Genomic DNA, 14,653 nt, shown 5'->3' on the forward strand with positions numbered 1-14,653 from the left:
TAATCGAATAAAAATACTATAAAAAGCATTATCTTTCAGCGCGGATTAATCCCAAACGCGGACAGCTGAGCCGTGCATGCGCCATTGGTGAAAATTCACAACGGTCGTCAAAGCCGCCGACGACGACAACGACACTACGACGACGGCGACGACGACGACGACGACGACGACGACGAATGAGCTAGTAAAAACTATATACACGGACACATATACATATTCACGACACACACGCACATATATATACGAAATATATACCGCGATACAACACTTCCGCGTTAACGCGCGAAAAGGATGAAGAGGTTAATTTCTTTCACTGAAAGAATATAACCTCTCGTGAAAAACAAAGAGAGAAATAAAAACACCAATGAAAAAAAAAAATATATATATATACAAAAGTAATAATAATAATAATAATAATAAAACAAAAATAGATATAAGAAAAAAAGAAAAATAAATCCAAATTTGTTCGCGTTCCAAAATCGAACGTAACGAATCGAACTAATTTCTGATTTTATGATATGCGATCCTGTATGTTATTGTTTTTTTTATTATTATCATTATCGATAACGAAGTTGACGACAATTATCAACGCGTAGATATATATATTTTTAATAAAAATGTTACTACGTTTCAATGTAGTATTGTATTTTTTTTATTTTAATTTTTTTTTTTTTCTTAAAACGAGGACAAACAGGGTGGAGAAATTTTCTCGGACGGTATATCAACGACTTCGGAAAAATGACGTAATGGTGGTAGGCGATAGACAAGATGGCGGTGGTGTTTCGTGCATAGGACTGATACATAAGATTTTACGTCAAGCAAACGTCTCTTTATATGATTAATTTGTTCGTTCAAATAGATTTGTTTTAATCGATAATAAAGTTAAAAGTTATTTAAACCTGTTGATATTTAATTGTTTATTATTAATTGCAGTGTTATTATGGAAAAGTCTGGAGTTTTCCCGCGCGTATTTTGATGATTGTGTAGGATACGGCTTACGCATTTTTTTGGCATCGTTTATGTGATATTCCGTATTTATAGCGACGTGAGACGTCGCGTTAAGAATAGGTACGTTCTATTTAATCATTTAAATAATCTAAGTTATTCATTGAAAATCATTTCATATTCACGGTAATTTTTATACATCACTTACGTGTATACATTTATTCTAATATGTCATATTTATAACTCTTGCAAGCTAATTTATATATATATATATATATATATATATATATATATTGATTTTTTAAAAAATTCTTTTCAGTTGATTTTAATTTGAAATATTAAATTGCTAAAAGGTGTCATACGTATTCCGCAGAACATGGGTCTACCTTGTGACTGGCAGATAAGCAAGCAAAAGATATCAGAACGTGGTAAATATTTGCTTGAAACAGGACAATGGTCAGATTGCAAATTTATTGTTGGTCAAGGACCACATCAGGAGACATTGAAGGGACATAAATTGTTTTTGGCGATGTCCAGCCCTGTATTCGAAGCAATGTTTTATGGAGGTATGGCAGAAAAAAATGATCCTATACAAATACGCGATGCTCAACCGGATGCATTCAAGGCACTATTAGAGTATATATATACTGATCGTGTTAATCTTGGTTCATTTGAACTTGCCTGCGAATTATGCTATTGCGCTAAAAAGTACATGTTACCGTCCTTGGTGGAAGAATGTATGCAATATCTGTGGTTCGATTTGTCTCCAAAGATAGCTTGTAGAGCATATGAATTTGCTAAACTTTTTGAAGAACCCGTGCTCATGGAAAAGTGTTTACAAATAATATGTACTAAAACTAATGAAGTTTTAGAAGAATCTAGTTGGGAGGAAGTCGAATTGGGTACAGTTATCACCGTTTTAGAACAAGTCGATTTAGAGATAAGTTCAGAACTCGAACTGTTTACTGCTGTTGAGCGTTGGGCTAAAGCAGAATGTGTAAGAAAATCATTAGATCCAACCGATGGAAAGTCATTAAAATCTGTTATCGGTAATGCTTTATCCAAAATCAGATTTTTAACACTGACACCGCAAGAATTTGCCGAAAGTCCAGGAATGTCACCTCTTTTGACCCAAGACGAAGCTTTCGCTATCTTGATGAATATATTATGCACAGAAAATAAATCACCATTACCAGAAGGATTTTCCAGCGATACGCACAATAGGGCTAAACCATTAAAAGCACAATCTGTACATTTTTTTCCATCCGTGAGTATTGTGAATTTATTGTGCTATGAAATAATTTCTTTTATACTCATTTGAATTTCTACATTACATTTCTTCTTTATTGAATTTTAATCAATAGAAACATAGACGAGTATCAACTCCACATACCAATTCATTTAGTTCATGTACATTTTGGCCCTCAACATCACGACCATACCAATTGTCCTTTGATGTCGAAGGAGAAAGTAGTAATTCTTTACATAATGCACCACCTATGGTAGTTGAAGGAGGAGTAAGAAAAGAATCTGGAAATCTAAGTCAAACGAATAATCCATCAACGGCTATAATAGAAGGTGGTGGAATTCGTGAGGGACCAAAGTATTATTGTCTTCGAGCGATAGCCCATCCAACAGATTGCCTTAATAGCAATGTATTAGATTGTTCAGTGACATTCAGTGTGGATAAAAACATTTGTATTATGGGTGTGCAAGTTCCAACACAAATTGCTATTGCGGTATGTTCATTTTTTTTTTTATTAATATAGATATATAAAAATATTAGTTAGTCTATATTTCATAAAGAAGAAAATAAATGTTTATAATAAGTACATATTACTCTTTACAGACAAGTAATTTACATCAAAATTCGGATCCTGAAAGATCATATACGGAAATACTGTATGCTCATCTTTTAGATTCTGATGGCAGTCGTTTAACATACACACATTTTACTACTAAAGTAAATGTTGGAACTCTCGTCGAAATTACATTTAATCGTGCTGTTTACATACAAAAACATAAGGTCTGTTTTCTTTTTTTTAATTCTTATTTATCAAAGACAAATAAGTATTATCATCTTATTAAAAATAACATTATTATCTTTTTTTTTCAATACAGATTTATCGTGTAGGGGTAGTCTTTAACAAAATTGGTTGGTACCCGATGGGATTGTGCACACAACATATGACCTGTGATTCTGTATTCTTTTCATTTGGAATTGGTAACAGTGACCACAGTATCAGAGATGGTCTCATTCGTTCAATTGTGTTCACTTATTAACGTTGACAATTATATTGTCAAATCTTAACAAATTTTAAATATGTGTTTTAAATTTGTGATAAGACAAATGTCTATCTTATTCTGTTACGTATATTACATTGTTAGTATATATTATATTTTTTCTTTTTAATTTTATTTCAATCATCATCAAGATATTGGAAACGTGAGAAATTGTACAAATAATAATCATTGGTTCTACTTATTGAAAAAAAAAACAAAAAAACAAAAAGAAAAAGAAAAAAAATGCTAAAGAAAAAAGTAGCTATGGACAAATTGTAATTTAATCGTTTCCTAATTACATGTAATTAATTATATTCGAAAGCTATATATATATATAATAAGGAAACTTAGTATACGTAATTTAGAATATTAGTTTTACCATTTGACATCGACAAATTAATATAAATACGTCTAAGAAAAAAAAAAAAAAAAAGAAAAAAAAAATATGAATGAATTAAATGTTATAAGTTGCGAGTAATCTGGAAATAATTGAATTATAAATTGTTCAACAGAGATTATAAATCTGTGTACAAACATAAAACTTTTTTTAACTTGTATGAAAATGTCGAGTTTTCTGTATAAAAAAAAAAAAAAACAAACAAAACAAAAGAAAAAGAACTAAACTTGGAATTAACAATTTAAAATGCCCTTATTAAAGATTTAATCGCATATAAACGGAATGTAGTATTGACTTTCCCTTTAAAAAAAAAAAAAAATTAAAAAAAAAAAGCAACAAAAAAATAATAAAAAAATAAAAAAAAGAAGTTTGGAATTTAAAAAAAAAAAGAAAAAAAGAAAAATATAATATAATCAGTCTCTCATAAAATGAATTTGTTAAAATGAATCACATTTTGTTTTTTGTTTATTTAAATGTATATTTAATCGTATGTCATTTTTAAATGCGCGCAAAATTAAGTTAAAAAAAAAATATATTCTCTAATATATATATATATATATATATAATTAAAAAATTATCATCTATTTATGTTCTTATTTTTAACATATTATTATCTGAGTATTTGCTGTGTACACTTTGTCGCATTTAAATGGTATGAAAAACTTTTAATAAATCTCTTTATATTAACGCTTCTTTTAATTAATTCTAATTATTATATATACATTTGGATATTATTATTACTATAATTATCCAAATGTGCATATATACTTCATATCCAACGCATAGGCAAAAAAAAAAACTTCCTATTTTGCAATTACATCAATATTATATACAGAGCGTCCTGTAACTTATGGTACAAGTAAGTAAGGAGTGATTATACATACAAAATTAAGTCGGAAATGTGGAATAAAATTTGTTCATATATAATTTTCTATGTATTATCATCTTCTGCTTGCTTTTACCATAAGTTATTATAGAACACTCCGTATATAGAATTAATGTGAATAATAATCATCAAATTATAATTACTAAGATTTGTGTATGATAAAGTCCCACGTATCTTTCCATTTTAATTTTAATATGTCCTTGGTACTAAGAGGTACTACTCCATAACTGAGTGCACCAAATTTTCGGAATACATAAATAACGAAGATTAACCATGTAATAGTACTAATTGTCACTGCATATAAAATCATCGTATTATTAGTATATCGTCTTCTGAAAGTAAAATTAATTATGCATTATTTTTTAATGTCTCATTAAAAAAGAATTAAAATCTTACATATTTCACATTTCATTTCATTTCATTTAAATAATGATAAATTAATTACCTTATTAAATAATAAATATGATCTATCATGACAGCTATTAAAAGAACTTTAAAAACAAATGCCGGCAAATAATGATGTAAAAATAATGTTCTTTCTATAAATATGAATGGTAAAAAATGTAATAAGTAACCAGATAATAATATACCACCGGCGTTAAGAAATCTATTCCATTCTCCATTAATAACATCAAAACACATTCTTCTTCTTCTCATAATATAAAATATTAAAAGTGCCGTATACACTATTAAAGCTGCTGTACCGGAATACCATATTGCTATGTTTCCTAAAAGATGAATTTGTGCCTGTAAATAAGGAGAAGAGAAACTTTATACATGTATAAACTATTTCATTTATTTACGTTACTAAAAGGACTTTTCTAACTCACATTGCTGTCGTTAGAAACCCAATATGCTATGCCTCTAGACATGAGTGGCCATTCCAATGGACCACTTGAATACATATGACTATTTTGTCCCTCTTGACTACCAAATAACATTTTTATTTGCAATTCTATAAATTTTTCCCAAAATGTTAACGTAGTTGCGCGCAATGGTATCATTTCTGCATTAATAAGTTCTCTTTCTCTTTGTTTTTGATCTTCATTTTTAGTATATCTATGTTCTTCGACATTCCATATTGAATTCAATTGATCCACCAATCTATCTGCTACAACTTCGTATTGATTGAAACCCCAATCTGGCAACTGTCTACCACTAAATTTTAACGCATATTCAGTATTTACATGTATCAAGCGTACTTGACTTTGAATAGCATGCCATATATCACCCGATTGATCTTTGTTTGTTATTTCTACTCTCCAAAGATTTTGAGCAGGCATGGATACATTGTAATCGATATAACAAGATACTTCTTGGCTTTGGGGTGTCATAGGTGCAGCAACGTCATGTGAATTTAATGCACGACTAGTAATACCATGAACCAATTGTATTACATCTCCATGTTTTATTGGCTCGCTAGGTTTTGTAACGACCAAGTCATTTCTATCAGGTCTTTTTATTATCCACCAATTATTAACATCTTTAAACGAATAACAAGTAACTTGTTGTTGATGAGAACTTCCTCTACCATCTGGATATCTTAATGGATACATATGACTATGACTATGAAGCCAACACGCTCTTCCATAAGTATGCCTCAAAGTAATTTGTGAACCATGTGTAACTTCTAAAGGTTGTCCCTTAGTAATACTCGCAAGACCACCTTCTAAACTTGCCTGGAATGCACTGGTCATTACTGCATCATGCGGACCAGCTTTATAAAGTGTTTCTAAATGTATATAGAAGACACCTAAATATATAGTACTCATCACACCGATTATTAAAACAATTCTCAATAATAGATGACCAAGTAATCTTATAGTGGATAAAGTCTTCCTAGGTATCAAAGACCAATAATCTCGAGCAATAAGGTAAATGGCAAGAATTAATGTATAAAATCCAACATACTTAACGCTGAAGAAAAAAAATGCATCTTATGAAATAAATTTCTAATAATAAATGAAATGAAAAGAATGATATAAAAGATAAATACCATACGGCGCATGTTAAACTTGCAATTCCTAAAGACAACCACAACCACCATGACAATCTTGTCGGTTGATCCATAACTTTTCTAAACTTTATTATACATAACAATCCAAATAATGAAAATTGAATCAATATACTTTCCATTAAGATAAATCTTGATTGTGTAAGAAGTGCATTATCTAAAATATTAATATAATATTAAAAACATTTATCATCTTTTAAATGTCAAACATCTTTACCATAGATTCAAATAATTACCAAATAACAAAAGTATTCCTGCAATCATTGCAGTCCATTGTTTCAGACCTAATTCTAAGGCAAGATGATAAGCTGTTGGTATTATCAAACTTCCACATAAAGCAGGAAATAAACGTAACGCAAAAAGAGGAACCATATCAGCATAAGGGCTTCCTATTCTATCAAATTTAAATTGTCCATCAAAGCCAGCTATATAAGCGACAATAGAAATAAGTTGTTTTCCCAAAGGTGGATGTGAATCAAAGAAGAATGTTCGTTTCATATACATTCCCACATATTTACCATAATGCAGTTCGTCAAACCTAAATAACATTGTTGACATCAGTCAAATTATTAACAAAAGAATCATCATCAATAATATGAAATTAAACTAACACTATACTTCTTGGTTCTTGCAATCTATAGAGACGTGTGACGAGAGCAGCGATCAATAAAATAACAGCTATTAGATCAATTTCCAAATATATCTTCAATCTAGCTCGTTTCTCATCATTGATTATCTTAATTTCATCTTCAGGCAAATAATTTTCATTATCTTTTTGCAATACAATTTCTTGCTCGTTCTATAATAAAAATATAAGTAATTAGTTATGTATATATATATAATACTGAAGTATTTGTTTATAATTATATAAATATAATTGATATAAATATAGTATTAAAATAATTATTTATAATGTATATTATACTTAGTTATTAATATAAATTATATATATAAATATAGTACTCTAAAATAATTATTTATAAAGTATATTATACTTAGTTATTAATATAAATTATATATATATATAAATATAGTACGTTATTTATATAAATATAATACTAAAGTATTTATTTATAATTATATAAATATAATTTCTATAAATATAGTACTAAAATATTTATTTATAATGTATATTATACTTAGTTATTAATATAAATTATAATTTTTTTATAATATAATTACTAATAAATATTACTAATAAAATAATATTTTTAATTACTAATAAAATAATAAAATAAAAAGTTAAATATAAACAATATATATATATATATATATATATATATATATACACACAGCTGTTTAATATAAATACAATTAACAAAAATGTGACATTAAATTTATGTAAAATTATGATTGAAATAATTTGAAAAAATAAGAGAGAGTAGGAGAGCATATAAAAGAAAAAATCCTAGATTGATCGATAAATTAATTACCTCTTCCTTTTGTATCCTGGTTGTAAGATAATCGCCGGTACCGATCTCATCGCAATCAAATTTCGCGCTTAACCGCGACAAACGTTTGTTATCATTTGTTTTTATACGTCTGCGACGAACTTCCATTGCAACAATAAAACAATGTAATAATATTCGACAGAATGTAATTATTATTAAATAATATAAATATATATATATATTACTTGTTGATCTATAACAACAACATTTTATTTATACTTTGTTGAAAACGTTTGGCGACCATCCACGTCATCGATTAATGTACATAAATCGATTATATCAAATTTCTACGAGTTCAACAGAATTATTTATCTTTTCCTCGAAAGATATATTATCACCGATGCACGATACAAATATGTATTTACATAATATTCCAATAGATTTATTTACTTGGTGAATGTGTTACACTGTGTCAAACTACCAGGAAACTCATTTTTATCCTTTTAAGTTGAAAGAACTTGTGTGTATTCTTTCATACCCTCAAGCGATTGGCTTAAAGGTTAATGCAACACTGTCCTAAATAACGGTACTTTAAACCTATAATATTATCTTACAATTAGATTTTTTTTTTGTTCTTAAGGACATCTTTTATCTTTTCATATTTTGTTTACATCATCTTCCGTTTTTTAGGTTAAATTTGTGTTCATTCAAAATTGACTAAAATTACATAATTACTAATTGTGTATAAGTACAAATATTTATGTGTATATATTATGTATACATCATTTTCTACATTTATTTACAGATTTAATGATGAATAACGAACAAGTATCCTGTCCAGTATGTCAAATTGAATTTCCATCATCTTCAATTGAATCTCACGTTGTTAAATGTTTATTTTTACTTGATTCAAATAATGCGGGTATTTCAAAAGAATCAAGTCCAAGTCCTGGAAGTAATAAATCATTTAAATCAAAAAGTTTGTTTAACAAAAAGCCTGATCATAGGATTACAAAAAGAAAACTTAGTTCAGGACAAACATTTTTAACTGCTAAGGGTGATTGTACAAAACAAGATAGTAATACAAAGGAAGATGATACAAAACAAGATAATATTAAGCAAGATTTGGAAACAAAAGAAAATATAGTATATAATTTGAATAATAATTATATCATATATAATTCTATTTTATGAACATTTAAATTGTTATTATCAATTGATTTTATTTATAGATAGAAAATCCAGTTAAGAAAGCTCGAATGAATGAACATATACCTCTTGCTGAAAGAATGAGACCATCTAATCTCTCAGAATACGTTGGACAGGATCATATTCTAGGACCTCAATGCACTTTGTTTCAATTACTGCATAAAGGAGAAGTACCTAATATTATTTTATGGGGACCACCTGGATGTGGTAAGGTAATATATATATATATATTATTTATTTATACAACAAATATAATAATGCTTTATATTGTACATTTATATTGTATTGTATGAATAATAATAAATGAATCTCTTTTGTATAGACATCATTGGCAAATGTAATAGCACACATCTGTAAAAATAATACCAAAAGTAGGATGCGTTATGTAAAGTTATCAGCTGCCATAGCAGGAGTTAGTGATTTAAAAGAAGTGATTAACATAGCTGCTAACGAATTGAAATTTGGTAGACGTACAATAGTATTCATGGATGAAATACATCGTTTTAATAAAACTCAACAAGACGTTTTTCTTCCTCATGTTGAATCAGGAACGATTACTCTTATTGGAGCTACCACTGAAAATCCTTCGTATAATTTAAACTCTGCATTGTTGAGTCGTTGCAGAGTTGTTGTATTAGAAAAGTTATCTATATCTAATTTAGTATCAATATTAAAATGTGCATTATCCTCATTAGGAGGAATAATACAAATTTCATCAGAATCTAAAAGTAAAAACAATTTCTATAACAATAATAATTTAGAAGCAAGTGGATCTAACACATCGTCAAATCCAAGATTCATCGTAGATGAAGCTACCATAGAATGGTTAGCAGAAACGTGTGATGGTGATGCTAGAATAGCTTTAGGTGGATTAGAACTTGCTATACAATCTAAAACACCAAATAAAGAAGAATTTGTAGAAACTGATCCTGTAGTAATTACGTTAAATGATGTTGAAGAAAATCTAAAAAAACACATATGTTGTATGACAGAAAAGGAGACCAACATTATGACATGATTTCAGCTTTGCATAAAGCAGTAAGAGCAAGCGATGAAAATGCTTCACTTTATTGGTTAACTAGAATGATTGAGGGTGGTGAAGATCCAGTTTATATAGCAAGAAGATTAGTTAGAATGGCGAGTGAAGATGTTGGATTAGCGGATCCCAAAGCTTTGAGTAAGAAGATATTAATAATTTATTTAAAAAAAAAAAAACAACAAAAAATGCAAATATGTTTGTTATTGAAAAATGTTACATTTACATAATTATTATAGGTATTGCCGTACATACTATGAGTGGTTGTAAAATGATAGGTATGCCAGAATGTGATGTTCTTTTAGCACAATGTACAATTTATTTAGCTCGTGCACCAAAGTCTAGATTGATGGAAGATGCGCTTAGAGCGGCTCAGAAAGTAGTGGCAACTCATAAAGGTCCCCAACCAGGAGTACCATTACATTTAAGAAGTTCTGGAACAAAACTTTCTAAAAGTCTTGGTAATTCCAAAATTTTCTGCTTCATTAATTTGTCAAAATTATTCTTTTATCATTTATATATATATATATATTTTTTTTTTTTTGTAGGGTATGGTAAGGGATATAACATGAAGCATAAAGATAAATCTGGATTGAATTATTTACCAGAAGGATTAGAAGATATTGATTTCTTTGCAAATAAGGATCTTAGGTCTTAAGGTCTACAAATATTTTTTTCTTACAAAGCTGGTATTTGTTTGATAATTTCAGATATTATTATTATTATTATTATTATACATTATAGGATATACGTAAAAGTATTAATAGATGAATATATATATATATAAATATAGATTTAGATAGTAAACACTTTTTTTTTATCTAAATCTATTTTTAAAGAATTATTTGATATATTCTTACAGTATTATATTATTATATATTATTATGCAATACTTTACGTGAAAAATAAGATTTAAATTTTTGTCCAAATAACTACTTTGTTATTGGAAGGCATATCAATGGTTTCTACAAGATTAATATTGTTTTCTTTTGCTAAATTTTCTAATTCTCTCAACTCTCTAAGACCAAAATCAGGATTTATAGATTTTAATGATTTATTGAATTTTATATTACTCTCCGGTGTGATAATACCATCAATAGCATAAGGGCCATATGTAAATAAAATACCATTAGATTTTAATAATTTTCCAACATTTTGAAATAAACCTATGGAGCATTGATATGGTGCACAGTGCATCATATTAGAATTGTATATGTAATCTATACTATTTTCCGAAAAAATACCATTACCCCATAATCGATAATCAGTGGTAATGTCTATATGTAAAGGTTTTTTTACATTGGAAAATCCATTAGCATGTGCGGCAATACTTTCTAATAATTGTGTTTCATTTTCTGAAGGATAAAATGTAACATGTGGAAAATGAGGAGCAAAATGTGCTATGTGTTGTCCTGAACCGGAAGATATTTCCAAAAACTTCTGAGATGTACCGGGTTGTATGTATCGTCGTAAAACTGATAAAATAGGATCCTTATTACGTTCTGCTGCTGGATATATCAGTTTTTTAGCAGCCATACTTGTTGACCTACTTTTTCATAAAATAATATTTATAATTCTCTATCATTATTTTTCAAGAATATGAATTTAAAAAAAAAAAAGAAAAAAAATAAAAGAATATACAAAAGAAATTATTTTCTTAAAATAGAGGTGTTTTCTCACCTGTGATTAGCAGCACAGTGAATTATGTTCATTGCTGATTATCACATTGGTGCATAAACATATATCGGAGATATTTAACAATCTGAAAAATTCAATAAGTTTATACAGGATAATGAAATATAAAGAAGAAGGAAGAAAAGTGTATATCTATGGAGAAGAAAATTTATTTTTATTCGCTAATAAGACTGAAATCATTTTTTTTTGTTTTTTTTTTAGTTTTTATAAATTATTACAATTGATTCTCCTACAATTTATTAATTTACTATATAACAAATTGTTAGAAGTGGTGAAGTTTTCGTTAATTTTAATAATTATTTCTTTTATTCGAATTTCTTTTAGATTTAGATACGTGTTCTTGATTCTTTTTAACTGCTTTATTTTTTAACGATTCCGGTATATAAACCGAATGACCTGTTTTATTTAAATGTTCAAACAATTTGTTTTTGCTAGAAAATTCAGCTTTGCAGGAAACACAAAAATGTGCCAAATCTTGAACGTCTGCTATCCTAACATCTTTTTTACTTTTACATTTGTTTTCATTTCCTATTTTATTGCGTAACTTTTTCGAATCCTTTTCTTTGCTATTCTTTAGTTTTTCATTGGAAATTTGTGCTTGTTTTATCACATTATCGGTACTTTCAAAATTCATCTGAGTCATTTTATTCTCCAAACTTTTTAAGTCAGTTTCGTTATTAGTCTCATCACTGCAATTTTGTTTTTCTGCTTCTTCACATATTTCTAAATCTTCCTTATTCGTAGTAATCTTACTTAAGGCAGCTTTACGTTGTTGTTGCTTTTTCCGTTGTTTCTTAGACAACCATATGTGTTCGTCAAAACTGTTATCCTCTTCATCGCTATCATTCTCTACATTTTGTATATTCCTTCTCTTCTTTTTCTTTTTCTTTTGTTTAGTCTGTACTATCTCTTCTTCTTCATCTTGATCAGACATTAATTCATCCTCAGAAGTTAAATTTTCCTCTTCATTATCTTTCTTTATTATTATTGGTTCATCAAACAATTGAGGACCAGTAGCAAGATTACTTTCATCTATGTTAGATAGTTTTGCCCAAGCATTTGGAAGAGGAGTTTGAGACGTGTCATCATCGTCACATGTTAATTCACCTTCTGAAACCTCATGTTCATTATCATAGCTAGTAGTATTGCTTATGTTAGAATTGAATAAAAAGTCAGGTAATTGTGAATCTGTTGCTAACTTAACTTCATCTCCTGGAGTATTGTATGAAGTTGTAATAGTGGACATTGATTCGGAACTTGTATCAGTTTCTTCTGTATTTTCTTGTATACTCTTATCTTCCTGTACCATAGATTGTTTCATAGCAGTTAAATTTTCTTTATGTTTCTTTGAATTCTCATGATTGGCAAAAGCTTTATGCGTTTTAAAGATTTTATTGCAGGCAACACAATAAAGAGTATTATCATCAATATCATTTTCAGTTTCTGAATCTTTGTCGGAAGATAATTCTTCACCAAATTCAGCAGCAAGATTAGCTTCAATATTTTTAAGTTCCGCTTCGACGTTTGAAAATTTGGACCATTCAACTACGGTATGTTGTTTTAAATGTTTCTGCCTCTCTAACAATTGCATTCTTTTACGTTCTTCTGTCTTTTTCAAATTCTCCTTGGCACGTTCCTGAAGCAATGCAACGTGCGCTTGTACTCTCTTATCGCGTTTTCTAATAAACGCAACCAAATTTCTAACTTGTTCGTTCCTTTCGCGTTTAGCTTTTTCGCGTACCTTTTTATTTTCTTTTTCAATAAGTCTAACTATTCTTCTGTTAGGTGCATGTCGAATATCATGCGGATCTAACCAAGCGAAAGATCTCTTTGTACTGTAACTTTGCCAATAAGCATAAAAAGGATGTACCACATCTTCATAAGAACTTTGAGAATTTCCAAAATTAGGTACTTCTTCATCGGAATCACCTTCCAATACAAATTCATCATCCTCTGCTACTAATTTCTCAAAAACTGTTCTGTATACAGTGTAAAAACCTTTTTCATCGTCATTATAACCTTGAAAGCAAGTAGTTGTAAAATATTGAAATAAATCAATCGAATCATCTTTATAATCTTCCCCAATGCCACCTTTCAAAATAGCATCTCTATGGTTATCGTACCATGTTCGTTCATGAGGATCACTTAATATCTCCCATGCTTGTTGAACTAATTGAAATTGTTCTTTAGCTTCTTCTGGAGCATCTAAATTTTTATCTGGATGCCATTTCAGTGCTAATTTTCTATATGCTTTTTTTAATTCATCATCTGTGACATTTCTTGATACACCTAATACTTCGTAATGACACTTCATTGTAATATTTTCTCTTGAATTTAATAACAATAATATTCATATAAATAATATTAATGATTTTTTCTTAATAATAAAATATATATATGTATATATATGTGTGTGTGTATGTGTGATATTTATTCTATATTATTCTAACAATGATATTTTTCGCAAGGACATTTTTTTCTTTTATATTTTACATTGATCATTATGCACATATTGATGGATTAGAATCTTACCGAATATTAGCGAACACCAGTCGATCGATCGTCTTCGATAATATAACTGATAATAATATAAACTTTTTAATTGTAAATATAATAATTGTTAATTGTTTTCAATAATATCTTTTTACATTTTTACGCAACGCATTATTTTAGAATCTTGCATGCTCTTGCGTTAATATTTACAGCTTACATTTGTTACTATGTTCAGATTATAGGGTTAACATTTTTTATTAGCTTGAATATAGTCACAAGTGTGACTAGTTCTGGAAAGATTTTA

The 14,653-nt window shown here is 28.4% G+C and overlaps 5 protein-coding genes across 12 annotated transcripts; 2 read left to right on the plus strand and 3 right to left on the minus strand.

Annotated features, from left to right (window-relative positions):
- The first annotated feature begins 40 nt into the window (after positions 1-40).
- Positions 41-4,312, plus strand: LOC107073185 (uncharacterized). 3 transcript variants are annotated; one of them, XM_089178574.1, is made up of 6 exons: positions 41-184; positions 934-1,068; positions 1,319-2,212; positions 2,310-2,684; positions 2,795-2,971; positions 3,067-4,312. In XM_089178574.1, exons 3-6 carry the CDS (start codon positions 1,322-1,324, stop codon positions 3,226-3,228), a joined length of 1,605 nt encoding a protein of 534 aa, XP_089034700.1. In that variant the 5' UTR covers positions 41-184; positions 934-1,068; positions 1,319-1,321; the 3' UTR covers positions 3,229-4,312. The 3 variants fall into 3 exon arrangements, with proteins under 3 accessions (XP_089034700.1, XP_015189188.1, XP_015189187.1); XM_015333702.2 differs by lacking the exon at positions 41-184 and adding an exon at positions 686-845 and having other exon boundaries at positions 1,299-2,212; XM_015333701.2 differs by lacking the exon at positions 41-184 and adding an exon at positions 686-845.
- On the minus strand, positions 3,810-8,084 carry rt (Protein O-mannosyltransferase rt). 4 transcript variants are annotated; one of them, XM_015333729.2, is made up of 7 exons: positions 7,959-8,084; positions 7,137-7,324; positions 6,762-7,063; positions 6,508-6,682; positions 5,342-6,428; positions 4,957-5,258; positions 3,810-4,843 (listed from the first exon to the last, which is right to left on the minus strand). In XM_015333729.2, the coding sequence occupies exons 1-7, from the start codon at positions 8,082-8,084 to the stop codon at positions 4,654-4,656; spliced, it is 2,370 nt and encodes a 789-aa protein (XP_015189215.1). In that variant the 3' UTR covers positions 3,810-4,653. The 4 variants fall into 4 exon arrangements, with proteins under 4 accessions (XP_015189215.1, XP_015189219.1, XP_015189217.1 ...); XM_015333731.2 differs by having other exon boundaries at positions 4,682-4,843; positions 5,105-5,258; XM_015333730.2 differs by having other exon boundaries at positions 4,682-4,843; positions 5,102-5,258.
- Positions 8,085-8,141: 57 nt separating this feature from the next.
- Positions 8,142-11,158, plus strand: LOC107073194 (ATPase WRNIP1). Its single transcript, XM_015333734.2, is given in 7 exon segments — positions 8,142-8,502; positions 8,722-9,062; positions 9,149-9,337; positions 9,448-10,087; positions 10,090-10,302; positions 10,401-10,622; positions 10,710-11,158. Coding segments are annotated over 6 exon segments (1,710 nt in total). The 5' UTR covers positions 8,142-8,502; positions 8,722-8,726; the 3' UTR covers positions 10,820-11,158.
- On the minus strand, positions 10,854-14,528 carry LOC107073181 (methyltransferase-like 26). Of its 2 annotated transcripts, none has more exons than XM_089178576.1 (3): positions 14,389-14,528; positions 11,842-11,923; positions 10,854-11,707 (listed from the first exon to the last, which is right to left on the minus strand). In XM_089178576.1, the coding sequence occupies exons 2-3, from the start codon at positions 11,871-11,873 to the stop codon at positions 11,074-11,076; spliced, it is 666 nt and encodes a 221-aa protein (XP_089034702.1). In that variant the 5' UTR covers positions 11,874-11,923; positions 14,389-14,528; the 3' UTR covers positions 10,854-11,073. The 2 variants fall into 2 exon arrangements, with proteins under 2 accessions (XP_089034702.1, XP_089034701.1); XM_089178575.1 differs by having other exon boundaries at positions 10,854-11,710.
- Positions 11,990-14,527, minus strand: LOC107073187 (dnaJ homolog subfamily C member 21). Of its 2 annotated transcripts, none has more exons than XM_015333711.2 (2): positions 14,389-14,527; positions 11,990-14,183 (listed from the first exon to the last, which is right to left on the minus strand). In XM_015333711.2, the coding sequence occupies exon 2, from the start codon at positions 14,168-14,170 to the stop codon at positions 12,146-12,148; it is 2,025 nt and encodes a 674-aa protein (XP_015189197.2). In that variant the 5' UTR covers positions 14,171-14,183; positions 14,389-14,527; the 3' UTR covers positions 11,990-12,145. The 2 variants fall into 2 exon arrangements, with proteins under 2 accessions (XP_015189197.2, XP_015189198.2); XM_015333712.2 differs by lacking the exon at positions 14,389-14,527 and having other exon boundaries at positions 11,990-13,875; positions 13,980-14,140.
- Positions 14,529-14,653: the final 125 nt, after the last annotated feature.

Source organism: Polistes dominula, unplaced genomic scaffold (assembly GCF_049000335.1).
Source record: "Polistes dominula isolate Pdom_NZ unplaced genomic scaffold, Pdom_raw_medaka contig_11, whole genome shotgun sequence".
Lineage (NCBI taxonomy): Eukaryota > Metazoa > Arthropoda > Insecta > Hymenoptera > Vespidae > Polistes > Polistes dominula.